The sequence below is a fragment of the Sus scrofa genome, chromosome 2 (genome assembly GCF_054392235.1).
Source record: "Sus scrofa isolate SSC_HxYL_T2T_F1_AM1 chromosome 2, Sscrofa_HxYL_maternal_Yorkshire_Landrace_v2.0, whole genome shotgun sequence".
In the NCBI taxonomy this organism is placed as follows: Eukaryota; Metazoa; Chordata; class Mammalia; order Artiodactyla; family Suidae; genus Sus; species Sus scrofa.
Window position 1 is genome coordinate 67,486,435 of NC_139384.1, and position 27,061 is coordinate 67,513,495.

Consider the following 27,061-nt stretch of genomic DNA (forward strand, 5'->3'; position numbering starts at 1 on the left):
TGGAAATGAAGCATCTTTAATTGATTCCCTGCCCTGACCCCCTGGGGAACCTCCAAGCACCAAACATGTAAGAACTGTGCCCTCCAGCCCCAGAGCCAAGAAGCCTCTTCCCCAGACCTTCAATGGGCCACGTCTATACCCCTGACTCACACCAGCGACCAGCCTTGCGGCCTGTGTTTCAATAAATAACCCCAAGAACAAAGCTCAGGGTAGAGGGCCCAGTAAAGTGCCCAGCTAGGCAGAGAAATCTAAAGGAGTAGACTATCTGAAATCAGGGTCAAAACACATGAAATCAGAGCTGGCAGGTGAGCTGGGAAGGATTCCCTGGGGGCCTCAGTCGTTTGCCTGCCCCCAGGACGCTGGCTCCCACAGTCAGGACAAACTCCACTTCAGGTCATACAACAATGATCATCTGCCTGGCATTTCCACCATCTGACCTGACTCAACTCTGGGCAGGGGAGCAGGGTGCCCAGATACCTGAAGAGAGAGTGAACATCTGGAGAAGGGGGGGGCATTGGTGAGACTTCCCAAGGACAAAGGAGTCTAGAGCAAGGCAGAAGAGCAAGGCTGGGGCCCAGGTCACTGCCGGGCCCTGCCCCGGCGGGTGCGGAGGGGGACAGAGGCTCGGGCCTGTGCCCGGGCCACCTCACCCATCTCCCTGCGGATGTCACCAAGCGCTGTCGATGGGGACTCCAGTAGCCTCTGGAAGAGGCTAGGCCGGCCCGCTGCTGGCTCCCGGCACTGAAAGGTGACGGCTGTGCCAGCATCGGCCTTCATCTCCCTGGAGAAGCCGTCAGAGGAGCCATCAAAGCAGCGGCCAATGGCGATTTCCTTGGCCAGCCTTGGGCTCTGGTCAGTGACCGTATAGACACCATAGTTGTGACCCAGAGGGTCCAGCGGGGCCAGCATGGAGAAGGCAGCCAGGTCATCAGCTGGTGCAGGTGGGGGGTGCCGGGTCAAGTAATCCTGCAGGAGCCCGTTGACCGCCACACGCCGGCAGCTGCCCTGGGGCATTATGGTCACCAGCGTCCTGTCCACCTGACGCTGGTCGAACAGCATCCCTCCGCACTTGAACTCCACGCAGGCAGCAGACATGCTAGGGCGCTCGGGGTCTCGGACACTGCGGGCATCCCGCAGCCCATAGAGCTGGCCCTGAGTCCGCGGGTGGCTGCCGCCCGCATTGTGGGAGCGGACCATGTACTCCTGGGGGCCCTGGATCTTCACCTTGAGAAAGCAGGCCCGGAACTCCTGCGGATTGGGCCACCAGGCCAAGAGATCTCCAGTCCAGGAGGCCGGAACACCCTCGCGGAAGGGGACCACGTTGTACTCGTACTTGTCCGCCTCCACGCGAGCGAAGCGGAAGTGGTTGGCGGTCACTGGGGCCTCCTGGCACTCTCGTAGGTTGCGCCACGGGTACACGGGGCCGTTGGCCTCGTCCGGGTCGCCAGATCTAGGTTTGGCGAGGTTGATGCGGAAGCCATTGCGTTTGAGAGAGGGGTCATCGTGGTCAGTTCTGCGATAACCGAGCTTGTCCAAGTAGGGCTGGGCCACGCCCACGGTGGCCGGAAGGGGGCGTGGCCTGGACGTGGCGGGCTCCAGCTCCTCCCCGCCCAAGGTAGCGGTAACCAGGGCAGTGTAGGCGTCCGGCCGGTCTGTGTCGCAGAAGGCCGGGAGGCAGGCACCATTGGGGCCAGTGACAGCACTGTCAAAGCGGCCCCAGGCGCGGGGATTGGCGGAGAAGCCTGGGGCGGGCTCCAGGTTGACAAGTGTGACCACCACGCCCTCCACCTGCTCATTGGGCGTAAACTTGTCGTTGGCGTAGGCTCGCACCTTCACGAAGCAGCGGCGGCGCTCAGGCACGTCTAGGTTGAACAGACGCCGTTCTCGGATCTCCACGTTGCCGACCAGGAAGACCCGCTCCTCCCGACGGACCCGCTGGGCCGCCGACCTCTCACGCTGGAAGCCGCTCTCTTCTTCCCACAAGCCCGTGTCAGGGTTCAGCGACCACAGCTTCAGGGCCTCCACGTGGCCAGCCATTCGGATCTGGCTGGCAGCCACACGCACGGCCACCGGCCCAGTCTGCAGCTGCTCTGTGGAGTCGGGGGCCCGGAGGTCCACCGAAAACATGCCGTAGGTGCGCAGTGGAGCCAACTCCCCGTCACTGTCCACGAAGCGCAGGTCACTGGGGGCAGCAGCCGCCGAGGTGAGATCTCGGGGGTCCACAAATGTCACCCGGGCCTCCACAGACCCCACATAGGGTTCACCATCGGCTCTGCGGATGGCGCCTGGCGGGATGACCAGCTCGCCTAAGGGGGCCTCATCTTCCAGCTCTCCGAGAGGTATGGTGTTGCTCTGGCTGGCATCTAAGATGACAGGGGCTTTCTTGCGCATAGCCTTGACCTCGTGGTACACGCCTGCACCTCGAGGGTCAAAAGGCAGGACTCTGACAGTGTCCACAAACTGGCCGCTGGTGTCCACGAAAGTAATTACCAGCCGCTGAGTAGAAGGTGCCACCTCGAGGGTGAAGTCACCCTGGTAGGATGTGAAGCCAATGGGTTCCCGGCCCAGCAGAATCCGGGCGAAGCGCAAGGGCTCGCCAGAGTCAGCGGCCACCACACGTCCCCGGATCAGCCCCCGACGGGGCAGACATTTCTGGCAGCCACATTCAGCCACTATCTTAACTGGGAGGTTGTAGCCAGAGCAACGGATCTTCCGGCTCTCCAAGCGGCGGACAGAGCAGCAGCGGGAGCCTGCATCCCCACACCGGGGGCTCGAGCCTGTGGCACTGGGGCAGAGGGTGTCAGGGCAGAGGCCTACATCCAGGTAGGTGGGGCCACTGCCCGGCTGACTGCAGTCATCTGGAAGCTTGATTAGGTGTTCTCGGGGCTGGGGGTCACAGGCTGGCTGACCTGGGGCTGTGGAGCAAGAAGTCAGCCAGATCTGGGTAAGGGAGAGAGCTCCATCAAAGCCAAGGTTGGGGGCCTGGATTAGGGTCAGAGGCTCAACCAGGGGGCTGTGGAGGCCTAGGATGGGACTGAGTAAGGTCAGAGATCAGTCCGAAGTTGGGGTGCCCTCTGAGGTTGAGTTTTAGCTGGAATTGGGGCTCAGTTTGATATCAGGGCTTGCTCAGGGTTGGAGGGCAGTTATTGAGGATACTCACCAAGCACGGTGAGCCGGGCAGTGCCCGAGCGCACAGCCCCTGCATCATTCCATGCTTTGCAGTGATAGGTGCCTGCCTGGTCTGGGTGAAGCCCATGCAACTCCAGGTGGGCCCCGTACCTATGTGTTCGCCTGTCCAGCAAGGTCCCATTGTGGAACCTGGGTGGAGGATGAGCAACACCATGGGTGCCCTTGGCACGGGGGAGAGGCTGCATCTGCCCCACCCTGCATGCAGCATAGGGAGGTTGCAAAGCAGCACGTATCACAGGAAGCCCATTGCAACCCCAAAGCTGTGCACGAGACCCTTGAGCAGGGGGCAAGCCACTCACCAGGAGTATTTCTTGGGTATGGGGGTGCCTGAGGCTTTGCAGCAGAAGGTCACATTCTGGCCAGCCTCTCGAACTCGGGACTCAGGTTGCTTCACCAGGTAGGGCTTTTCTGGGGGCAAAGGCAGTAACGTTCAGGGCCCTGCCCCCATTCCAGCTTCTCTCAATGATCCTTCCTAAGAGCAGGGCCCCATCCTTTCCCTTACAGTGACGCCTTTTTTCACATGAGCATTTTCTGTTGGCCCGCCCCCTACCCAAGTTCACCCCAAATCTGCTGGAATTATGCCCTTAATGCTTAATCTTAATGCTTCCCTTTGCAACTCCACGTCTCACCTCGCATCTTCTCCAATGACTTACTTCTTTCTCCAATGATCTCACTCGCCATCACATCATTCCGGGTGCTTGGTGTCATCCAGAATGCCCTCCCCAGTTCCTCAGCCCCCTCATCTTTCTTGACTCGAGGCACTTACCCAACTTCTTAAGGACAACAGTGACCACAGCAGATATGGAGCTGTTGGCCTGGGCCTGGGCCATGCCTGCAGAGAAGCCATCCATTTGGGCACTGACGTTGACTCGGCTGCTGGCACAGACTCCAGGCATCCGGAATGTTCCATGGGCATTGCTAGTGGCCACAGTGCCAGGCCAGTCTCTCAGGGAGACCCTGGCTCCTGGCAGTGGACGCCCAGTTGGGGTGACCACTGAGCCCAGGAGGATGTGGTCAGGGCACCCACAAATGTTGAGGCTGCACCCTGGGCAGGGGAGGACACAGGAAGGCAAAGGACACTCTTGACCCCCTCCTGGGGAGGGCTTTCCTGTCACTCAACAAAGGTACCTAGACACCCTCCTGGCCTTGTCCGCCTCAGAGTCCTCAGCATGGATCTGCTTGGAGCTGCCCCTAGTATGAGGGGGACCTTGGGTTGAATGGTCAAGCCTGGGCCAAGGGGTGGGACTTGGGGTCCTAGTGTGAGGAAGATGCCCTGGAGGAGGGAACAAAAGTGGTGACTCTCACAGAACAGAGAGACTCCTTCTAGTGCAAGAGAAAATGTTCAGGCAGGGGCTGGGGGCCCAGCGAGGGGCTGAGTCTTGGGCCCAGAACATCTCCCGCTCGTCCCAATCCTGTGGTTTCTCCATAAAATGGAAAATTCCACTGGAAATTCAGGGCAGAGGCACGGAGAAGGCCGAGCCAAGCAGGGTAGGGTGGGGACCCCACCACCCCATTGGCCACCGTGCTCCCCCACCCTGCCGCAGGCTCTGCTGAGGCAGACTCCAGACCGTGTTTGTGGAGGCCAGACCTGATTGGAATTTCCAGTCGCCTCCTGGCTGGCCTGGTGTCCGGCCCTGGGAGGGCCTGGGCATCGTGTCTGCCAGGGTGTGAGCGCGTGTCAGCGTGGGCGTGGGGGACAGGCGGAGCCTGCGAATGCCACGCCTGTGTGCACCCTGTGTGCATAAGCCAGCTTCAGTGTGTCCACGTCGGCCGGAGCATCCGCACACTCCGCCATACACACAGAGAAAGCACCTCCTTAGATCTGCCCGCGCCTGAACATGATCCCAACGGCGTCCACCGATCCAGATGTACACATTTACCAATGTTCCTCAGGGGCCCAGAAGGGAAGGAAAAGCCAATCTCCATGTGGTCCAAATTCTGGCCCTCCAGGCTCCGCCCCTACAACCAGGCCCCGCCTCCTCACTCTCCCATTAGGCTCCACCCCAACCAGCCCCTCTAGATACTGCCCCACCCCTACACCCAGTCCCTGCCTCTAACCCAACTATCTCCTCCAGGCCCCGCCCCTCCTACCTGGACATGGAGACCTTATACACTTCTGCGCCTCCAAGGGACGCCCGGGACATGCATCTCCAGCGGAGCTTGGGCAGCGGCGGCGGCGCAAGCGACGGCCTGGCCCGCAGCTTCCCGAACAGGGACCCCAAGGGCCCCATGCGCCCCACGTGGCCTCTGCGGAGAGGGCAGGGATGGGGGCATCAGGTGACCGCCCACCCCAGGAATTGCACCTCCTGGAAATCTGGTGACAATGTGGGATTGGAGGAGGCTCCCATCTTGGGCATCCGAAGGCAGGTAATATAGAGAGAAGTCCTGCCCATTGCCTGCATCAGTGCTTCCCCAAGGGCACAGGTCGAAGGCGCAGTTGGGGTACCGCTCCGCCCCCGCCAAAATAAGCCTAGCTGTTCTCCCAGGGTCTCACACACCTCTGGGACTCAAAACACGCCCCCACAGAACAGAGCAGTTATAGGTGAGCAAATGAGGGCAGCGAGAGGGAGGTACGTTCCTGGGGGACCCTTCCAGACCCCTAACTTCCCAAAGCCCCTCCTCTGTCGGTCCCGCCCTCTCCTGGGGCCTTGTTCCTAAAGGGCCCCGCCTCTTCCCGGCCACGCCCACATCTATACGGCCTTGCCGGATACCCAGCACCATCCCTTCTGGCCTCAACCACCTTCGACCGGTCCCCGCCGCCCCCTCAGCCCCGCCCTCACCGAGCGGGCAACGGAAGCGCACGTGGTAGTTGGAGCAGCGGCGGCCGCGGGGCTGCTCGCGGTTGAGGCACCAGAAACCGCGCGTGGGGTTCAAGTGTACTCGCTCGCCGACGTCTGATGGCAGGGCCCAGTCCGTGGTGCGCGCCTCCAGCGCCAGCGGCCGCGGGCACACGCGCGCCGGCCCGTAATAAAAGCGGATCGCGGCCAGGCTCTCAAAGTCACCGTCGCCGCCCGGGTGATCCACGTTGAACCAGGACGTCCACTCGCTGGCCTCTGCAGGCACCGCATTCTCTGGGACCCGGGCCGTAGCCGGTCGGGCCCCATCTGTGCATGCAGGGGCCGGGGTTGCCTCCTGACCACCCCCATCTGCGTGGTAAGGGCCGTACCTGCTGTTTAAGCGGGTCCCCCTCCCCCCAAAAGTGCAGGGGCTAGCCCAACCAGCCCCGATCCAGAGCCCTCAGGGCAGAAGGAGCTGTAAAGGGATCAAGGGAGGTTGGATACCTCTTGCACCGTCCCTAGTTCTGCTGCTCAGTACCTGAGCTGACCCATGAGTGCATGCTGAGACCTTGCCACTGTCTCAACAGCCCTCACCCTCAGGATTCAGAACCCCTGAGGTTTGAGGAGATATAAGGCAGCAGGAAGAGCCAGGGCTAAGACCAACCCTTCCTGACCTTGCTCATCACCCAGCTGAACCCATCAGGCAACCTCTGTTCCACAGAAGCCAGAACATGTCCTGGCCTCCCACAGGTTAGCGTCTGCCTCCATCAACGCCCCAGGGGGTGGTCGCTCTTTTTCTGAGTCAGGAGCAAGTCAAATAGAACCTTCCTAGTCAGGAAGCTAGAGACTCGGGTTCCAGAACTCCTGCTTCCTTGCCTGAACTGGGCTGTTTGTCGTCCCCCCCCTCCCCGCCAATCCACCCTGGTTTCCTCCCTGATATATAGCCTGGGATCTCACTTCTCTGCTCCTAAAACTTAGACCTCTTAGGGCTCCAATTCCAGGGCCTGCCATGCCCAGGAACCAGGTCCATCCTAGGTTCTTCACACAGCTTGTGGCCCCTCCTCTCATCACTGCACCAGCCAGAGCTCACAGAGAGTCCACAGCAGAACCCAGACTCAGACCTAAGCTAACTCACCTTCCCAATCTTCCAGGGCTGGTGATGGCTGGCCAGGGCGCAGTGATGGACCTTCAAGGTCCCATGCAGTTGCTGTGGGCTCCTCAGGGGTGGTTGTGCCTGAGGAAGGGGGGAAGGAGGAAGCATCTTGATAGGGACCTCTGTGAACTCCTGTTTTGCAAGGTACTGCAACAATCTTCCCCCATTCACTGGGGAGAAGCCAGAATCCAGCTCTGGCTGAGCCCAAGAACAGCAGCACCTTCTTCTCCAGGAAGCCTCCCTATGACTCCCCCCTAACACACACACACACCCTAATCTTTCACAGCCCCATGCCCCACTCTGACACTGTCCTGGCTCCATAGATTTGGGAAGTCTGTGTGCGCTCTGCTTCCCTAGAGTAGAACTCCCACTGACTGTATTCAGTGGTCATGAAATGAGTTCAGTTGGCTGTGCCCCTGCCCTCATGTTGATCTGAATTCCCCTTTATCTGTTTGCTGGCTAGAAGTCCCTCCCTCAGTCTACCTTGCATCCCTGTGTTTGGGATCCAAGCTGCCAAAGGGAAATCCTTGGAATCTAGCCTGGCTTCTCTGGCCTCAAGTTGTCTGAGATAGCCAAGTTGGGCAATGACCACTGGCAAGTCCCTTCTCTCTTGGAGTCTCATTCTCCTCATCTGAGAAATGGGCCCAGTCCCCCCACTCCACTGAGTGTTCCAGAGATGGGAATTTCTTTCCTGAATGGGGTGTGTGTGAGTGTGGTTGGGTGGGTGTGGAAGAGAGAAGGCGTTAGGTGAGAGGGGACAGCTCTGACCCCTTCATCCTGGGGCTAGGACTGGATTATTCAGGGTTCAAACGCTGTGGCCGAGACAGGTACCCCGCAGTCCTAAGAATCCAGAAGAACCTGAAGTTCATATCTACATTTGGGGCACCCCTATCATCCCTTGGAAGAATGGAGCTCCAGAGCAAATGAGGTCTGCTCCTGCCCCAGGTGGTCCTGGAGCTCTGCCTCTCCCTTGCCCCCTCACTCCACCCACCACCCCCCCAGGACTGGCAAAGGGGTTGCAGGCCTGAGGAAGAGAATGGGTCCCTTGGTTCTGTCTCCAGACGCGGCTGCGTGCCAGGCCCTCTGCCAGAAGTTCGGACGCTTAGGGAGCTGGGCTGGAGTTTGGGGGCGCCTCACCTCGGGCCCCCGCCAGGTGTGCGGCGGCGACACAGAGGCAGAGCAGTGTCGGCAGTGACGCCATGGCCGGTCCGAAAGTTGGAGGGAGGGTCCCGGCTCCGCTGCGCACTCTGGTCGGACTCCCGCGGGTCTGGCAGCCACTGGGGCTGAGGATGGGGGAGGGACGCGGCCGCAGGCCACGCCCCGTCCAGGCCACGCCCCGTCCAAGCAAAGCTCCCTGGCCCGAGGTGACCGGTGCTCAGACAACCTCTCTGGGCTGCCCCCCTCGGTGCGTCCGGCCGTACCTCCGCCCTCAGGCTGGCCTGCGTCCCCTAGTCGCCGGCTTGAAGTCCCCCCCTCCATTCTCCACGTTGGATCCCAAGCTGCCTGGGGAAGTGCCTCTTGGAATTGAGCCTGGTGCTGTCGGAATCTTTGCGCTTCAGGCCGCCCTTTAGGCAGCTAGAAACCCTCTATCGTGTCTAACTTTGATTCTGTTGGCTTTAGGCCACGCCGAGCCGGTTGAAAATCCCACCCTTAATCACCCTCCAATCTTCTGGCTCGAGTTTTCTCGGAGGCCAGCGGGAAGTCCCGTTTTATGTCTACCCTCCATCCCTCCCGCCTCGGGCCACCAGGGGGCCGGTGGGAAGTTCCTCGCAGAGGTCGCCCACCCCCAAGGCAGACCCTGCACACACAGGAGGCCCAGGCGAGGTGGTGGCAGTACGTCTGTTTATTGGCGCAGTCCCAAGCCGTGTAGGCGAGGGTGGCTTTCAAAGCGCCGCGATGCATTCGGTGCCTGTGTATCCTGGCAGGCACAGAGCGAACTTTCGGCGCACGTCGTCGGGCACGAACCGGCCGGCCACGAAGTGGTGGCGCCCGGAGAAGCGGCCGGCGCAGCGCTTGGGCGCCGCCAGGGATACCAGCACGTCGGGCCGTAGCCCGTCCTCAGAGTCGCCGCCGGTCTCTGGGTCCCAGCCTGAGAGAGGAAGGATGGGAGCCAGGCATCAGGAGCTGGGAGGGCTACTCTCTGTCAGACAAGAGTACTCCCATCCCACTGCCCACTTCCCCTTCTCCTTCAGGCACAGCCTCTGCTCTGACATGAGTCTTGGTCAGACCTGCCTCCCCATAGAACTGAGCCTCTGCCTTCAGACCAGTTTCTGCCCTTCTTTGGAGATGTTTCCCTCCTCCTCTGACCAGAGCCTCTGCCCAGTCTTCCTTCTCCTTGACTCAGCCTCTACCTTCAGACTATATCATTTCCACCTGTTGCCCTTTCCCAATAGACCTATGCCTCTGCCTTCTGACCCCATCCCTCCCTCCCTATCAATCCTGAGGCCCCCCCACACACACACTTAGATGGGAGTCTCTTTCCACACAGGCTTCCAAGCCAGCCTCCTCCCTCTGACAGATCCCCACTTTCTACTTGAGGACAGACTACTGAGGCAAGCCTCCCACACCAGACTTGTCTCTTTGCCCCAGGTTCTTGCCTCTGTCAGGACACATTCTCCTCTCCTCCCAAACTGAGCATCTATCCTCCTCCCTCTGCCTAGAGGCTCTTCCCTCTGACCTGACATCCCTGCCTTCATCGTTAGACTAGATCTTGCCTTTTGATTTGGCACAGCCCTGCCCCTCCCTCACTGGGCTGCAGCCTCTGCCACCTCTCAGATGAGCCTCCACCTTCAGACTAGGGACTTTGCCTTCTCGCCTGCCTCTGACCTGTCTGGAGCCAGTAACTAAAAGCCTCCCTCTGACTTTAAGCCTTCCTTCTCTGACCCTAGCCTCCACTCTCAGACTAGAGCCCCTAATAACCTCTTCTGACCTAACAGGGTGACCCTCTCTGCCTTGTGCTATCCATTCTGATGTGAGCCCGAAGCCTCCCTGCTCTGACCAAGCAGCCCACCTCCTCCCTTAGCCCACCACCCCAGCTCTGTGGCATCCTGCTGATAAGACCCTGGGGTCTTGTAGGCCAGCGGAAGTCCCCTGAGTCTGGCCACCCCCGTGGAGGGTCCGGCTGGCCAGAAGCTGTTTGTTCCGTCTGCCCGTTGCCTAATGGCTCCAACAGGCATGGGGCGGCGGCCAGGATGGGCGAGGCTTTGCTGAGTGAGCTCACGTCTGCCCTGGCGACTGAGCCAGGGTGGGCAGCAGGCACGATGTGAGGTGTGAGGGGGAGGGGACCCAGGGTCATCAGGGCACCAGCCTGGGTCTTTCCCCATCCAAAGGATGGGTATGACCCTCAGCCACACCCAGAGTGCAGGATCCATCCATGCTGGGGAAACTGAGGCTCGGGGTGGCAGACAGACTGGGACCTCAAGAAGCCAGGGTACAGGTGGCCTCCACCCAAGCCCCCCAGGTCTTGACGCACCCCCCTCCACCTGGCATGCCTGAGGGAATGTCCAGGCTCACAAGGGGGATGGACAGTAGCTTGAGCGTGGCCAGCGCACGTGTGCAGGGGCCCCCAACCTCGCTAGGCTCCACACTGGGGCCCAGCACAGCATCCACCACCAGCCTGTAGGCATCGTTGATGAGCTGAACCTGGGAGGACACACAAGGGTCAGAGGGTGGCCTTGAGGCCCTGTCCTCCATTGCCCCCCTCAGGTGCCACCCAGGCTGACCTCTGTGGGCAGATAGGACAGGAAGGGGATGTCCATCTTCTCACACTGGATAGTCAGGTCCCGATGCAGTGGGTCCAGTGAGCGTGTGGGGTAGAAGATGGTTGGTTCATATTCCTGTGGAGAGTGGGAAGGGGTCGGCACTGGGTGGGGGTGCCTTCCAAGCTCTCCACTGGGCCTCTGACCCCAGATCTGGGTCCCAGGCAGTGGAGCAAGCACCGGGGATGTTCTGTAATCTGACATGCCTTAACCTTCCCCCGGGACACTAACAAGAGGAGGAAGTGATTTCTGCAGGGCTGGAGTGTAACACTGGGAGGCTGAGGAGATCCTTGCTACTCACGAACACCCGCAGGTGCCGGGCACAGACCAGCCCCACTGCCCCATTCTGCTCCGGGCCGCACACGACCAGCACTGTCCTCTGCTTCCGGGAAAGAGCCAGCAAAGGGAACACCTGGCAGGGCACAGCAAAAGCAAAGGCATGGGGCTCAAACTCCTCCTTGCTCTAGTGGGGAAACTGAGGCCCAAGTGGAGGAAGGGCTAGGGTTTAGGCCTGGGGGCCAGAGGACAGGAGGAGACGCATTCTGGGAGAGGCATGGGGCCCCTGGGGGGCCTCAGTTTCCTTGCTGGAGAGGCAGAGTCCTTGCCTCAGGCTCTGCCAAGCCAGAGCAGAAACGTGCCTCCAGCCACCACCGGCGCCCGGAGTGCGGTTTGTTTATTCTCGGCCTGAGCTGCAGACATTCTTCCACCTTTTTCCACTGCAGTGGCTGCCCCTCCCCCGCCCATGTTTCCAGGCTTCCATCCCTCCTGGAGGCCCCAAAGTGTGTGTGGGGGGGGCTGGGGAGGGGGGTGTTTTTCCAACTCACCATGCCCTGTCTCTTTCCAGCCATCCCTCTCCATCAGCCTCCATCTTCCCCTCCCTTCTATCTCTGTATCTCTCAGACTATGTCTCTCCCCATCTGTTTCTCTCAGTCTGTCTTTGCCCTCTGTCTCTCTCTCGATCTCTATTTCTCATATTTTCTGTGTCTCTGTGGGCCTGTGTATCGCTCTCTTTAAGAGTCTCAGCCCTGGAGTTCCCATCGTGGCTCAGTGGTTAACTAATCTGATTAGGAACCATGAGGTTGTGGGTTCGATCCCTGGCCTTGCTCAGTGGGTTAGGGATCTGGCGTTGCCGTGAGCTGTGGTGTAGGTCACAAACGCGGCTCGGATCCCAAGCTTCTGTGGCTGTGGCGTAGGCAGGTGGCCACAGCTCTGATTCGACCCCTAGCCTGGGAACCTCCATATGTCACAGGTTCGGCCCTAGAAAAGACAAAAAAAAAAAAAAAAAAAAAAAAAAAAAAAAGTCTCAGCCCTACTCTGACTCTGTGGCTTCAGCTCCCTTTCCTCCCCCAGTCACAGTTTGCTTCTATCAAATGGGAGCAACAGTGGCTCTCTAAACTCCAACCACATGGAGGGAAAGCTATTTCCTTTTTGAGTCTCCTCCCCAAAGTCTCAGCAGGGTCTGGACCCACCATGATCATGCCTATGACCCATCACGCCATGCCCAGACCCGTGACCAAGTCAGGGAGAGTGACAACATCCAGCTGGCTGGGACCGAGAGGCCTCTGGACAGACACAGAGCTTTCAATGCAAAACCAGGCATGAGTTTACTACACCGGGTTTTCTTTTGTGGCTTTGAATGTCATCCTTTTCTTCTCCTCAGGATATATTTCACTTGGAAATAGGAATGTGTGAGTTAAAAAAAAAATGAGTCCACATAAAGATACTGAGTTTTTAAAAAAGTATACAGTGGTAATAAGAAAAAGAAGGGGAGGAAGAGGGACAGGGTTACATGCTGGAGCCCCGGCTCGATCAGTCACTTTTCTAAGTCATTTGTGTTTATTCATTGGTGTCAGTTTATTACCCTTTCTTCAGAGGAGGAAAAGTCAAGCCAGGGTGGTTTGGCAACATGGTGCAAGGCATTGGATAGTGGCCTTGTCGTTGTTATTACTCGAGTCTTTTGCAGGCACCTTGCTCAAGACCTAGGGGTTTGCCCCAGAGCTGGACATAGATCTACTTCCAACCCCCGGGGCCCTGTGAAGACCCGCTGCCCACTCCTGGGTCTTGGTTCCCCTACCCGTGGGAGGGAGTCATTTGGACGTGCCGACTTCAGAAGCTGATGTCCCCTGTGCCCAAGACCCAGGAGGTGGCAGAGGCAGGCAGTCATGTCTGCACCTCAAGGGCCCCAGACTCATCTCTGCGGTAGCCTCCAGGTCTCTGGGGGCCCTCATTTCTGTCCTGACGTTTACTGACACCCTGGCCTGGGCCAGTGATGATCCTCTCCAGACCTCAGTTTACCCATCTGAGTGATGGACTGGAGTAGCCCCAAGCAGAGGGGCTTCTTAAAGCAGAAATGACTATCCTGGTCATGGGGGGTCATGCAGCTAAATCCTCTGCTCTGGTGGGCTGACCTTCCAGTTGGGGTCAAGGTTGAGGATCAGGGGTCAGGTACCTTGGTCACAGCCACAGCACTAGCATGGCCACACCACTCCACCAGCTGCTGCCGCCCAAAGCGATAATCTTCCAGCAGCTCCCGCTCCAGGGCAGCTGCCTCTGCGGTGCTGGGGGTCAGAATGGGGAGAGAAGCTCAGAGAGACAGAAAGACTTAAGAGACAGAGTCTCGGAGCCAGAAGTGTGCCACCCCTGTTCTGGAGCCAGGTCCTGATGCCACCCCCCACCTCTGTGCTCAGAGCCATAGACCCTCCCTCACTTTCCCCAAACCTCTGGCACTCAGCTGAAAGAAAGCCTGCCGGGCAGCAGGAGTTTTGAACACAAGCCTGGGGTGCAGGAGCCCTCTGCTGGTAGAAGAAGCACATGGCAGTGCAGGTTGGTTCTGTTGCCCCCAAAGCATGGAAGATCTAGCATGACCCAGACGCTCCCAGCCCGCAAGGCAGGAGGAAACCAGAAAGGGGAATGGAGCATGAAGGACTTAGTTGATGGGGGTGATGCATAGACTTCAGACAAAGGAAACCATTGAGCAGAGGGGTCCAAACTGGACGGGGGTGCCTGGGAGAGGTGGGTTTTGAAGGCTACAGGAGTTTGGGGAGGTGGGATGTGGGGCCCACAGCTATGAGACTCATTGATGACCTCTCTTTAGGGACAGTGATAAAATTTAAATAATTGTGGCCAGAGAGACAGAGCCAACTTGCTTGAGATGAAGCTCTGTCACCAACTTGCTGAGGGACTGAGGTCCGTCTCATCTCTCTGAGCCTTGCTTCCTCCTTTGCAAAAGTAAATGCAGGACAGGCTGATAATTTTTGAGGCTCGGTGCCTCAAAAATTAAATGTGGGGCCCCTTTATCAATAATTATTAAGACTTTTAAGATGGCAGAGCATTAAACTGAATGTTGGGCTCTTCCAAGAACAGGCTGCAGAGCCTTGGCGGCAACAGAGAGGAAGAGCTGGCATTGAGGATCAGATGTCCTTCATTCTAGAATTGGGTTGGAGCAGCTGGGCAGGGTCTAAACCCTGATGCCAGTTTCCCCTAGAAGGACCCCTTCAAGCTGGGAAAGGGCATCTGCTCCAGCCCAACACTGCAGAGTGTAATAATAATAATACGAATACTAAGGTCTAGGCTCAGAAGAGTTGGAAGAACATACAACCACTCAGAGAAGCAAAATGGTTTACCCAGAGGCATGCAGGAAGCAAGCTGGAAAACTGAGCTTTCCATCCTTGGTGTCTGTCTCCAGAGCCATGTTTGGGGTATAGAAGCAGAGGCAGACGTACAGACGGCAGAGTGTTGTTGGGGTAAATCTTGGGGTAACTTTTTTTTTTTTTTGGTCTTTTTGCCTTTTCTAGGGCCACTATCTGCGGTATATGGAGGTTCCCAGGCTAGGGGTCTAATCAGAACTGTAGCCACTGGCCTATGCCAGAGCCACAGCAATGTGGGGTCCGAGCTGCATCTGCGACCTACTCCACAGCTCATGGCAACACCGGATCCTTAACCCACTGAGCGAGGCCAGGGATTGAACCCGCAACCTCATGGTTCCCATTTGGATTCATTAACCACTGCGCCACAACAGGAACTCCACTGGGGTATCTTTTTTCAGTCCTGTGAGTAGGAAACCATAACTATCTGGTCAATTCTGCAGTGTGACCAGGCCGGGAAGCAGGACGGGCAGAGGTGGGAAGGGAGGACTGCTGTGGGAAGGGGAGTCGGGGGGCTTCCTGTTGGAGCTGGGCTGGAGCACTGTGGGAGGTAATCCAGCAGGCAAGAATGGTGAGGCACAAGGCCCTGTGATAGAAATGAATTTGACAGGTTCAAGGGACAAAAAAGAGGCTGGTATGGCTAGAGAGAAGTTAGTGGTTGAAGATGAAAAACTTGGTCAGAAAGACACTTTGGGGGTCTCACACGGGTGGAGGCTTAAGGCAAGGTGACATGCCTTGTCACCTCGGCAAGCAGAGCCAGACTCAAACCCCACTTCATTTGTGGCTGATGTTGCAGGAGGTCGAAGGACCAGGTAGGGAAAAAGAGTTCATGGTGGGGCCAGATAATGAGCGCCCCAGGGGAGACCAACCCATCTCCCGGAAAGAATATCGCAGGTGCTCCAGGAGCGTGGCTGGTTCCTCCATCTCCACCTTGTGACAACTCTGCGGCCCTAACAGGAGGCTGGGGGAGGACCATCCATTCCTTCTTTTCCTCGGTTCCAAAGCTTTGACCTCCAATTGGAACATTATCTTCCTGCCTAATTAGTCACTGGAGTGATAACTGGGACTCCACAGGCAGGAGGGCAGTTCTGGCTTAGGAGCCCAGGGGTGGGGGCAATAACAGCTCTGGGTAGGAGAGGGGATAGGACAGAGCTGGTGTGGGACTGGGAAGCAGTGCTCAGTTTGGGAGGGTGCCTCTTTTTTTTGGCCATACCTACAGTATGTGCAAGTTCCTGGGCCAGGGATTGAACCAGCACCACAGCAGTGACAATGCTGGATCCCTAACCCACTGTGCCTTGCACAAGGGAACTCCATGAGGTTGCTCCTTGCTTCTCCCAACCTTAGCCCCCAGATGAGAGGAGCTGCAAGGCCCCAGGTTTTCTTCACCAACCCCAGAAGGGCTGAGGTGACCTGGTTTCAAAGGGGACTGGGCCTGACACTCTCAAAATGCTCTGGGAGGGGCCAGTTTGGAGGTTGAGCTCTGAGACCAAGGAGCCTGTGCCAGACACTCCCTGCTTTCTCAGCTCCATCCACTTCTCCCCCCTCGTGGTTGCCCACCAATCTCCACCCAGCATTGCTCACCTGGCTGCCTACCAGTCTCATGCCCCCTAAACTCAACACGAGCTGCAGGGGCTTTGAAAACTTGAACAACAGATTTCACAGCCCCTCCACCCCCCCGCCATCCCAAACCTTCTTCTTCTTCTTTTTTTTTTTTTTTTTTTGTCTTTTTTGCATTCACGGCATATGGAGGCTAGGGGTCTAATCAGAGCTAGGGGTCTAATCAGAGCTGTTGCAGATCCAAGCCACATCTTTGACTTACACCACAGCTCATGGGAATGCCAAATCCTTAACCCACTGAGTAAAGCCAGGGATTGAACCCGCAACCTCATGGTTCCTAGTTGGATTTGTTTCCGCTGTGCCATGACGGGAATTCCATCCCAAACCTTCTTAAGGACTCTCAGAATTCAGAGAATACTCAAATTCCTCACCATACCTACAATGCTCCCCATTATGTCTCCAACCTCAGCCTCCTCTCTCCAAGTTCCACTGCTACTTACCACACAACACCCCATCGCTCCTTGGCTGGCGTTTGAGGCCCCATTGTCCCCCACACTACATGAAGTCACAGCTCCAGCTTCTAGATCATTTTCTTCCTCCTGCCTAGCATGCACTGGGTCTCTAAGCTTCTTTGTCTGGACATCAGCCAGTCAACTACACAGTACCTGCCTGGAGAAGAAGGGCTGAGGGGACAGTGAGCAGGTAGCCGCACAAGAGGCTGTTGGATCTGGTTTACAGTGAGGTCTACTGCCCTGCTTGGGGTCCCATGTCATAAGGACTTAGAGGACACAGGATGACGACTCAGGACAAGGTGAAAGGCACAGCCACAGCTGCCAGCTCCAGATCCCAAATTCATCAACCCACTGGCAAGTGGCGCACGTATTTAAAAACTGCCTTAGCCCCAGCTCAGCCAGTAGCTTCCCTCCACAGGTCTGTTTTCTTCTCTGGAAAAGGGGTTAGTAGCAGATGGACTACCAAGTGAGGTGTGAGCATTTGAGGGGCAAAAAGAGCTCTGCTCTTCCCAGATGTAGGACAAAAACCTACATCTGGAGGGTCCCTGGAAAGATGGAAAGGGGGAGGTGGGCCCTCCTTGGGCTGTGGGGTGATGGGGTAACAACCAGTGGTGCTGATGAATAACTCATGAGGGGCGGGCCTGCTGCGGATGCCATTTCCCTGGCAACGCGGCTTCAGAGGCTTAATCTTTCCAGTGCAATGTGGGACGGGCCTAGGATTCTCCTCGCCTCATCTCAGCCACAGCTCTGCCTCTGATCTACAGTCCCTGGTCCCCCCAGGGCCTCTCCCCGACTGACCTGAGAAAACGCCGCTCCTCAGGTGCCTCCGCTACGTCCGGGCCAGTGGCGCTGCTCATGGCGGAGGCGATCTGGTGCTGCGCAGCACGGCCACGGCTGCCACAGCCTCTTAAGTGCATCCTTGGGCAGAGTGGGTGTCCCCTCTCCTCCCGCCCGCCCTGTGTGTCCGCCAATCACGAGAGGCCGCGAAGGCGCTGCGTGCTGCTATTGGTCGATAAGTGCAAGTGGACTTAACCCCTTTGCGCCAGAAACTGGAGCTGTCTCCTGGGATGGGTGGAATCCCAGGCAGAGAAACAGTCTGAAGGCACATTGATGGGCCACATACCCCTGCTGTGGGATCCTGGTCTGTCCGCCCCCTCTACCCCGGTGTTCTTCTATGCAGGTCCCCCACCCACTCCTGTTCCCCAGTTTGAAGGAGTGGGCTGCTGACGAGCAGAGCTTAAACAAAGGTGGAAAAAGTCCAGGCTTATTTGGTAGCAGAGGCAGGAGGGCTACTCAGGGGCCACCTGATTGGCATCTTCTGCTTAGTCCCCATACATCCTGGGACACCCCCTACCGACGCCCACCACTCAGTCGCTGGGACACAAGCAGGCCAGTCTTCAGAGCGTTTATTCTCTCCGGTGGGGAGGGGGTGGGGTCGGCTGTCCTGAGAGGGGGAGGTTCCTACGTGTACCATATGAAGCCATAGGTGGCGCTGAGAATCTCTTCATTGGTCCGCAGCCCATAGAGCTCACCCATCATTGGGGTGACCCAGCGCGTTGTGTGGAACACGGACTCGCCCACCTGTGGGAGAGTGAGCATGTGTGAGGGTGCAGTTCACCCCTTCAGCCCATGTAGCCTGCTGGGACCCCACCAGGCCTGTTAGCCACTATGCCCACCCCAAAAACTGCTGCCTTCCCCTTCTGGCACCTGCCACCCACCACCCCTCTGCCCCAGGTTTTCTGTAGGAGGCTGTGTTTCTGCAACAGCCTAGACCCCTGCCCTCCTCCCAAGGACCCACCTTCCAGTCCGGCACATCCTTCATGATGATTGCCTCCTCCTCCAAGTTCTCCCGAAGCATCTGGAGAACTCTGCAAGGACAGAGTGGGAGGTGGGGGACAGTCCTGTCCACCCCAAGGGGCCCCAGCCTAGAACCTGCCAGAATAGCCACCGCTCCACCTCCCCATCACCTCCCACAGCTTTCAACCCCACACAGGCCACAGGCTGACCCCTTTGCTTTTCTTTCTTCTCCATGGCAAACTCCGACTGTCCTCCTGCCCCAGTGCCCCCTCTTCCAGAAGCCTTTCCAGTCTCCCTCTTGGGTCTCTGCTGCAAGTCAAACTTAGCGCCCTCTCCAAGCATGACAGCAGCCCTCGGAGCCACATGCAAGGACATGGCTTTGGTCCCCATGGGCATTCTGGCCTTGTCTGCGATGCAGGCTGGGGCACTCAGGCCTGTAACTGCCCGACCCTGGCCCCAGTGGCCCACCTCCGGTCCTTCTCTGCCTGAAACAGAGGCATCAGTGCAATTCGGGCCTCGAAGTCCTCGATCTGCAGGCGCCTGTGAAACCCCAAAAACAACACTCGGATCAGATCACTGTGGGATGGAGGGCAGATGATGCAGCTATTGGACTCGCATGACCCTGGAAAGGGGTTAGGGAGAGAGGCAAGCAAATGGGAAGGACTTGGGCAGTGGGCTCTGCCCACCAGGAGCCCAAGATGGTAGGGGAGGGCAACACAGAGCTGGCACAGGCTGCATCAGTCTACAAGACTGCTGGCTTCACACTTTCTTCTCAATCAAAAAACTTTTTTTTAAATCCTAAAAATAGCCCAGGCTTGATGATTGCAGTGAGCCAAGGGGGAGGTTATTATCAGGCTCTGAACCTCACAAAACCTCATCCCTTTCATCTCAAAATAACCAAGGGGTGTGAGCATCCTAGGCAGTTCTTTTCTACTCCAATTTTTGGCATCTTCCAAACCATGAGCCCCACCTATGGGAGGTGGGGATGGGGGTTGGGAGAGGGGAGTAGAGAGAGCAGTGCCCAGTGATGTAGCCCAGGGAGTCTCTGGCCCTGTCCCCTCATCACCAGGAACCTCACAGCGACACAAGGAAGGGTTGAGGTGAACTTCAGACCCCACCTCAACCCTTCCACCCCTCCCAACCCCAAGGACGCAGAGTGGTAGCCCCCCTCCAGGCTGCTACCCTTGCCACAGCTGCACACTGTGGTCACTACTGTGTCCCCCGGGGAGACTGCCCTGATCTTGCCCATCCAGTGTGAGGGCCCCTAGCATCTACAACCTACCAGGTGCTCCTGAGTTCACTCAACAATGCTGAGTGCTCTCCATGTGCTGAGCCTTCTCCAGCACTTCCCTCGTTGGGAATGAGCAAGTTGAAGGTGGCTGATAAGGACACATGACACAGAGTGGTGGAGGAGTCCAGCTAGTTGGGAGCCAATGAGAAGGAGTTACCTAGCAGGGCGTCGAGAAGCTTGGAAGTGGTCAGTGTCCAAACCAGGCCACTGTCTTGCATGATCTGCTTTTTAAGCCCTTATATCCTCACTTCCTGACACCAGTGACAAAAAAACAGTGAGAGTGCATCTCGGGCCTGACTTTCACCTCTGCCAATGGGTAGTGCTAACCTGGACCCTTGGGGACCCAGTGGTGGACACTGAGGGCACCTAGTGAGCATGTGATGGAGAGCTCTTTGTTCACTAGTCACTTTTTTTTTTTTTTTTTGGTCTTTTGTCCTTTTAGGACCGCACCCACGGCATATGGAGGTTCCCAGGCTAGAGGTCGAACTGGAGCTGTAGCCACTGGCCTACGCCATAGCCACAGCAACGCCAGATCCAAGCCGCATCTGCAACCTACACCACAGCTCATGGCAACGCCAGATCTTCAACCCACTAGCAAGGCCAAGGATCGAACCTTCAACCTTATGGTTCCTAGTCGGATTTGCTTCTGCTGCGCCAAGACAGGAACTCCTCACTAGTCATTCTTCGAGAGTAAAGCCCAGAAATGGACTTGCTGGGTCAGGGCCAGCCCTCCCCGAGGCCTTAGGGGTTGACAAAGGGCCACAAGGTACACTAAGCCCACAGGGACATGTCCTCACCCTCACCAGGGCAGGGCCTACCTGCGCTCACGGTTCCACTTCATCATGCTCCAGTATCCGAAGAGCAAGGTCCCGATGCCCACAGCGAACATGCTGTAGCCTGTGGGGAGAAGGGCGCCAGCTCAGCACTTGCACGTGGGATGGGCCACCTTGTCCATTCTTCTCCTAAAGCATAATCCACTCACCACACAAATACAGAAATCCAAATGAGGGGGAAGGTGAGAGCCCTCACCAGTCCCCTCTCAGGGATGGCCAGTATTGTCTCTAGTGTGTATTTTTTGACTACCTTTTTTTTATCTCTGTGGCAAGTTCACTGGCCCCCTCCCTTGGACACTGCCCCCCACCGCTGTAGACCCACCCATTCACCCACCCTGCAAGACAGCAGACACCAGGCTGTGAGGCTACTGTGACTTCAACACCTATGCCCCCATGCCAGGATTCCCGGAAGGTACAGGCCAGGCCGGGACTGTGGGAGGGCCTGAGAATCTAAATGTTTATGGTTGGGTGGCTCTGGACTTGCCATTTATTAGCAGGCTGTCTGGTTCCCCGACAGCCAGTCAGCCCCCATGTGTCCACAGGCTGGGTCCCAGCTCCAAGGTGATCCTAGCTGCCTGGGCCACCTCCCTGGGTGCTTCCCACAGGGGGCTGGATGGGGCTGCTGGAGGCAAGCAGTGCTCTGCAGGGGCTGCCCAGCCACCCCCATGGCTCCCAGGGTGCTGCTGCCTCCCAACCCAGTGGGATTGAGACCCTTCCCGGGGCCCCAGGAGACAGAAGCTGAGATGAATATTTACTGAGCACCCAAGGGCACCTGCACTGGAATTCTGACTGACAGGCAGTGGGCCTGCTGGGGTCTTCAGGGAGGTCTGGATGCCTGGGGTCTGGCTAGGGCTGGTTCATCCCACATCCCCCTATCTTTCCAGCCTTGGTCTCTTTTCTGGACAGGTTTCCTGGCTGGTGGGATGAACTAACAAGTTCAGCCAGGCCAAGCTCCAGTTAACACCCAGTAAAGGACCAGCAAATGGTAGATAAAGCCTCTCCATGGGCCTCATGGGGGGGACAAAGTGAAGGTCCTTTCTTCTTCAGCTCGGCTCCTGCACAAGTTTCACCTGCTGGACCCAGAGATAAATGAGAAACTGGCTCAATTAGTTCAACCTGCTAAAAACATGAGCTCATGGAGTTCTCTCATGGCTCAATGACTTAAGGATCTAGTGTTGTCACTGCATCAGCTCGGATCACTGCTGTGACATGAGTTCACTCCCAGGCCTGGGAACTTCTGCATGCCATGGGTGTAGCCAAAAAAGAAAAACAAAACAAAACCAAAAAACATGAGCTCAGAGTAAGACATTTCCATGTTACGGGGGACAAGGTGGCAAGGGTACCCTAGTTTCTGTGCTTAGAGGCAGGACCTCTGAGAGGCCCAAACACCCAGGACCAGCTCCCAGTGCACCCTCAGCTCTTACACACTGGCTGCCCACCTGCATGGAGCACTTGATGTTCCCTCGATTGGGTGGGAACGTTTCTTTGCAATAGCAGTAGAGAGGGACCCAGGGGCTTCCTCTTCTGACCCAGCCCCAGGGAATAGACTGTCCTTGTGAGTATCCCTTGCCCCCAATACCAGGCACCCAACTTTATAAGTTCAAGACTAAGGTAAGGTGGCCTTTACAATGACGCAGCTCTAACTCATCTACCCCTTGCTGATAGTGGTGAGGCTGAGGCTCCAGGCCCTCAGGGCGTGTCTGTGCCTCCAAAGCTGCCAGTCTGGTGGGAGAGGCCAATGAAGGGCATGTCTGGAAGGAGATGCGAGCCGTTTGTAAAAAAGACCTAAATAAATAAAAACGCATCGTGTGGTCACGCATCAGATCCTAACACTGTCCAGGAGTTCCTGTCGTGGCACAGTGGAAACAAATCCAACTAGGAACTGTGGGTTCCATCCCTGGCCTCGCTCAGTGGGTTAAGAATCCAGCCTTGCCAGGAGCTGTGGTGTAGGTCACAGACGCGGCTCAGATCTGGTGTTGCTGTGGCTCTGGCGTAGGCCAGTAGCTACAGTTCTGATTCGACCCCTAGCCTGGGAACCTCCATATGCTGTGGGTGCGGCCCTAAAAGGACAAAAGACAAAAGACAAAAAAAAAAAAAGAACTTAACATTGTCCAGACGGCAGCACTCTCCAAACTGAGGCACAGATTCAACAGAGTCCCCAGCAGAATCCCAATCTTGCCCTCACAGTCCCAAAGAAAGTGACAAGCAGAGAGTGAAATTCATATGGAAATACAAGGGACCAGAATAGCTGAGACAATTCTGAAAAAGAAGAACAAAGTTGGAGAACTCTTCAAACTATTACCTCGCAGCTGTGTGTACAAGACAGTGTGCACTGGCATAAGGACAGACTTGTACATCGATGGAACAGAGCTGAGAGTCCAGAAATAAACCCTCACATTTATGGTCAATTGATTTTGGACAAGGGTGCCAAGATAATTCAATGGGGAAAGAACAGTCTTTTCAGCAAATTGGACAACTGGATAGGCACATGCGAAAGAATCAAATGTGCTCCTTCCTCCCTCTATACACAAAAATTAACTCAAAATGGATCAAAGATCTCCATGCAAGAGCTAAAACTATAAAACTCTTAGGAAACAGAGATGTCAGTCTCTGTGACCTTGGATAAGGCCATGGTTTCTTAGATTTGACACTGGAAGCACAAGTGACAAATGAAAAAAATAGATGAATTCGACTTTGTTGAAATTTAATTCTTTTGTGCTGCAAATGACACCATCAATGAGCTGAAAAGGCAACTCACAGAGTGGGAGAAAGTTTTGCAAATCATATATCTGATAAGAGAAAGATATTCAAAATATACTAAAAAACTCAGATACCACCTCACACCTACTAGGATGGCTAAAGTGAGTAACAGTGTTGTCCAGATGTGGAGAAACTGGAACTCCCATACACTGCAGGTGGAAATGTAAAATGGTACGATCAATTTAGAAAACAGTTTGGCAGTTTCTCAAAATGTTAAGTGGAGTTACCATATGACCCAGCAATCCCACTCCACCTAAGAGAAAGGAAACAAATGCTCACACAGAAACCTGTACAGGAATGTTCATGGCAGCAGTTCTTAACAGCCAAAAGTTAGAAACAACTCAAATGACCATAAAGTGGTAAATGGATACATAAAATATGGTCCAGCCATACAAGAATATTATTCAGCCTGAAAAAAAGAACGAAGCACTGAAACATACAATATAAACATTAAAAACATGTTCAGTGAGAAAAGCCAGACAAAAAAATACACATAGTAAACAATTCCATTTATATGAAATGTCCAGAAGAAGTGAATCCATAGAGACAGAAAGCAGATCAGTGGTTGTCAGGGGCTGAGGGAAGAACGTAGTAATGGCTAATGGGTATGAGATTTCTTTTTGGGGTGATGAAAATGTTGTAAACATTTTCAAAGTTCTGAAGATTCATTAGGTGCCATCACTTAGTTGTGATGGTTGCACAACAATGAATAGACTAAAACTCAGTTATGTGTACATATGAAATGGGTGAATTGTATGGTACAGTTCAATAAAAATGTAAAAGACATAAGAAGAAAAGAAAGGGCCACTTGCTGGGTACAGGAGGGAGTGGAGAAAGGAGAGCTGGGCATGAGAGAGGAGGGGAAAAGGTGGTAATAGTAGTTATATTGGGAGCAGTGGACTAAAGGTGGCCTGAGCCACACATTCTGGGATGCTGGCAGTAACTGGAGAGAAGGGGGAGAGCATGCCAAGTTTGCGATCACAGTGCCTTGACAAGAGCACTTTTGAGGCAAGGCTAGAGGAGGGCCTGGAGGACAGAGAATGAGGGCAGGCACAGGACAGAGTAAAGGGCTTTTACTTTTTTTCTTTTTTTTTGGGGGGGGGCCTTACCCACAACATATGGAGGTTCCCAGACTAGGGGTCTAATTGGAGCTGTACCTGTGGCCTATGCCACAGCCACAGCAATGCAGAATCCAATCTGTGTCTTCAAACCTACACCATGGCTTATGGCAATGCTGGATCCTTAACCCACTGAGCAAGGTCAGGGATCAAACTTGTATCCTCATGGATGCTAGTCAGGTTCGTTAACCGCTGAGCCATGATGCGAACTCCTAAAGGGCTTTTACATTTGCGGTTCCCTCTGCCTGGGAAACTCCTTCTCAGAGAGGTGATTCAGCCCACTCTGGCCAGGGACTCTGGCAGGCCTTTCCATTGGCTACAACGGGAAATTATGGAGTGATGTGTCTGTCTCCTCAGCTGGATCCTGAGCTCCTCAGGAAAGAACCCAGCACCATGGATGCACTCAATAATTACTGAATGTAGGTACATAAACAAAGACCACACTCCAGAAGGGAATATCTTCCCTACAGCTCTGCAGCCAGGAAAGAATGGGGTGGGTCTGTATATGCTACAACAAAAGGAGGTGTAATGAGCTGAGATTAGGAGACCCAATCCCAGGCAGTGGTTTACTTAGGGCACATGGGAGGGAGGCACTTCTAGGTCATGAACTGGAAGAGCAACAGGATAAAGGCCACATTTGTGATTTAAAAATAAAAGAGAAGCTGACTGGAGTTCCCGTTGTGGCTCAGTGGATTAAGAATCCAACATAGTATCCATGAGGACATGGGTTCAATCCCTGGCTTTGTTCAGTGGGTTAAGGATCCAGCATTGCCACAAGCTGTACTGGAGGTTGCAGATGCCAGCTGGGATCCAGCAATGCTGTGGCTGTGGTAGGCTGGCAGCTGCAAGCTCTGATTTGACCTCTAGGCGGGGAACTTTTATATGCCATGGGTGTGGTTCTGAAAAAAAAGAAAAAAAGGAAAAAAGAGAGAAGCTGACTGTGGAGATCCCAGGAAGACCCAAGGGCTGGGATCCCTACATAGCCTGGTCTGGATGCATGTCATAAAAGTATACATGGAGTTCCCGTCGTGGCTCAGTGGTTAACGAATCCAACTAGGAACCATGAGGCTGCGGGTTCGATCCCTGCCCTTGCTCAGCGGGTTAAGGATCTGGCATTGCCATGAGCTGTGGTGAGGGTCGCAGACACGGCTTGGATCTCACATTGCTGTGGCTCTGGTGCAGGCCAGTGGCTACAGCTCCGATTAGACCCCTAGCCTGGGAATCTCCATATGCCACAGGTGTGGCCCTAAAAGACAAAAGACAAAAAAAAAAAAAAAAAAAAGTATACATGTATAGACAAACCTCATGCCACACACTCAAGGGGTGTACTGGCTTGTTGAGTTCCCATGTGGTGCGAATTGAGTGCCCATGTGGTGCCAAACCTAGCCTGTAACCTATTTTTCTATAGCCCTCTGGCTAGGAACACTTGGGTTTGTAAAGCTGTAAAGCAGTAAAGCAGTAGCAGCAAAGACCACCTGGCCAGCAAAGCATGAAATATTTATCTGGCTCTTTACATAAAAAGTTTGTCAACCTTGGTTCCACATTACAAAAAAGCCAAGAAAGGGCAGAGAAGGACTTGAGTACATGAATTTTTCACTATCTGAATTAGAACTTTTTTTGCCTATGAATTTTTTTGCCTTTTAATTGAGGCAAAATGTGCACAGGACGCACTTTTAAATGTAAAGTTCAATGAGTTACAACAAAGTATTCTTAACTCTTCTTTACATTTTCTGTATTTCTCCGTTAATCCTGAGTGCAGAGTATGGGTGCCTTTTACTTTCTCTCTTACATTTTACCCAACAAAAAATTTTAAGGATGCATATTCCTGGGATATCCTGCAGGTGGGGCCCCCAGCGAGGAACCACCGCACAGAACATCTTTAAAATTCCCTCAGTATTCCGGGTTTCAGCCCCAGCTTTGCTCTGGATGGCCCTGGTGGGAGGTCACATCCTCTCTCGGGTCTGTTTCCCCACCAGTGAACCGAGAGCGTGGCGGAAGGCTCTCCGCACGGGTTAAAAAATTAATCTGTTTAATTACGAAGTGGGAATAATTAACAGGACTGGCCTCCTGGGCTGTTAACGAGAAAGATGTAAAGGGCTTGGTAAACGCTCGAACAAACTGCAGCAGTTGTTCTTAATGTCACTAGTGAAGGTATCTGGGATCCCGGGGAAAAAGCAGGCGCGCTAGACTCCCCGCGTCCCAACCCCGCCGCGGCGCCCAGAGGGCCTAGACCCTGACACCCCGGCACAGGACGACACTGACCCGACAGTCCTCGACGTGGGAGGTTCCGCTTGTAGTCGATAGGGCCATAGCCCCCTGGTGGGGGCATGTCCTGCTTCACCTTCGATGCCGCCATACTTGCAGTACCTTGCACTTCCGGTCGGGAAAGGAAGTTACACAACGTATGCCTCCACCATAAGGAGCGTGGCGGAAGCTGCCGCGCAGGTCTAGGACCTAGCCGGGAAACCTGGCGCTCTGCTGCACCTACCCCAGCGCGTGGTAAAGCTCCGGCAGCTGGGCGGGACAATGACTGTGCCGCCTAGCTGCAGCCAAAGAGTATCGGCTCCCAAATAGGGCGTGGCTCAATCAATGTCAACGCCCTCAACAGGCTAGGGCGCCAGGGTCTTTGCACCAAAGCACTTCCCATTCACCTTCCCTATGAGACGACGTGC

The 27,061-nt window shown here is 55.6% G+C and overlaps 3 protein-coding genes across 13 annotated transcripts; all 3 read right to left on the bottom strand.

Annotated features, from left to right (window-relative positions):
* On the bottom strand, nucleotides 1-8,590 carry CILP2 (cartilage intermediate layer protein 2). Of its 2 annotated transcripts, none has more exons than XM_013987500.3 (8): nucleotides 8,257-8,590; nucleotides 7,102-7,200; nucleotides 5,970-6,242; nucleotides 5,281-5,436; nucleotides 3,956-4,021; nucleotides 3,489-3,597; nucleotides 3,161-3,318; nucleotides 1-2,915 (listed from the first exon to the last, which is right to left on the bottom strand). In XM_013987500.3, the coding sequence occupies exons 1-8, from the start codon at nucleotides 8,318-8,320 to the stop codon at nucleotides 580-582; spliced, it is 3,261 nt and encodes a 1,086-aa protein (XP_013842954.1). In that variant the 5' UTR covers nucleotides 8,321-8,590; the 3' UTR covers nucleotides 1-579. The 2 variants fall into 2 exon arrangements, with proteins under 2 accessions (XP_013842954.1, XP_003123618.1); XM_003123570.5 differs by having other exon boundaries at nucleotides 3,956-4,234; nucleotides 8,257-8,536.
* A 354-nt stretch (nucleotides 8,591-8,944) lies between these two features.
* Nucleotides 8,945-17,505, bottom strand: YJEFN3 (YjeF N-terminal domain containing 3). 6 transcript variants are annotated; one of them, XM_003123556.6, is made up of 6 exons: nucleotides 17,389-17,505; nucleotides 13,327-13,435; nucleotides 11,179-11,289; nucleotides 10,842-10,955; nucleotides 10,611-10,761; nucleotides 8,945-9,208 (listed from the first exon to the last, which is right to left on the bottom strand). In XM_003123556.6, the coding sequence occupies exons 1-6, from the start codon at nucleotides 17,445-17,447 to the stop codon at nucleotides 9,003-9,005; spliced, it is 750 nt and encodes a 249-aa protein (XP_003123604.4). In that variant the 5' UTR covers nucleotides 17,448-17,505; the 3' UTR covers nucleotides 8,945-9,002. The 6 variants fall into 6 exon arrangements, with proteins under 6 accessions (XP_003123604.4, XP_084868405.1, XP_084868408.1 ...); XM_085012279.1 differs by having other exon boundaries at nucleotides 10,602-10,761; XM_085012282.1 differs by having other exon boundaries at nucleotides 10,592-10,761.
* A 471-nt stretch (nucleotides 17,506-17,976) lies between these two features.
* On the bottom strand, nucleotides 17,977-26,849 carry NDUFA13 (NADH:ubiquinone oxidoreductase subunit A13). Of its 5 annotated transcripts, none has more exons than NM_001244646.1 (5): nucleotides 26,652-26,849; nucleotides 20,497-20,575; nucleotides 18,856-18,927; nucleotides 18,389-18,458; nucleotides 17,977-18,171 (listed from the first exon to the last, which is right to left on the bottom strand). In NM_001244646.1, exons 1-5 carry the CDS (start codon nucleotides 26,743-26,745, stop codon nucleotides 18,052-18,054), a joined length of 435 nt encoding a protein of 144 aa, NP_001231575.1. In that variant the 5' UTR covers nucleotides 26,746-26,849; the 3' UTR covers nucleotides 17,977-18,051. The 5 variants fall into 5 exon arrangements, with proteins under 5 accessions (NP_001231575.1, XP_084865572.1, XP_084865573.1 ...); XM_085009446.1 differs by having other exon boundaries at nucleotides 17,980-18,171; nucleotides 20,497-22,548; nucleotides 25,784-26,759; XM_085009447.1 differs by having other exon boundaries at nucleotides 17,980-18,171; nucleotides 20,497-22,535; nucleotides 25,772-26,759.
* Between the last annotated feature and the right edge of the window lie 212 nt (nucleotides 26,850-27,061).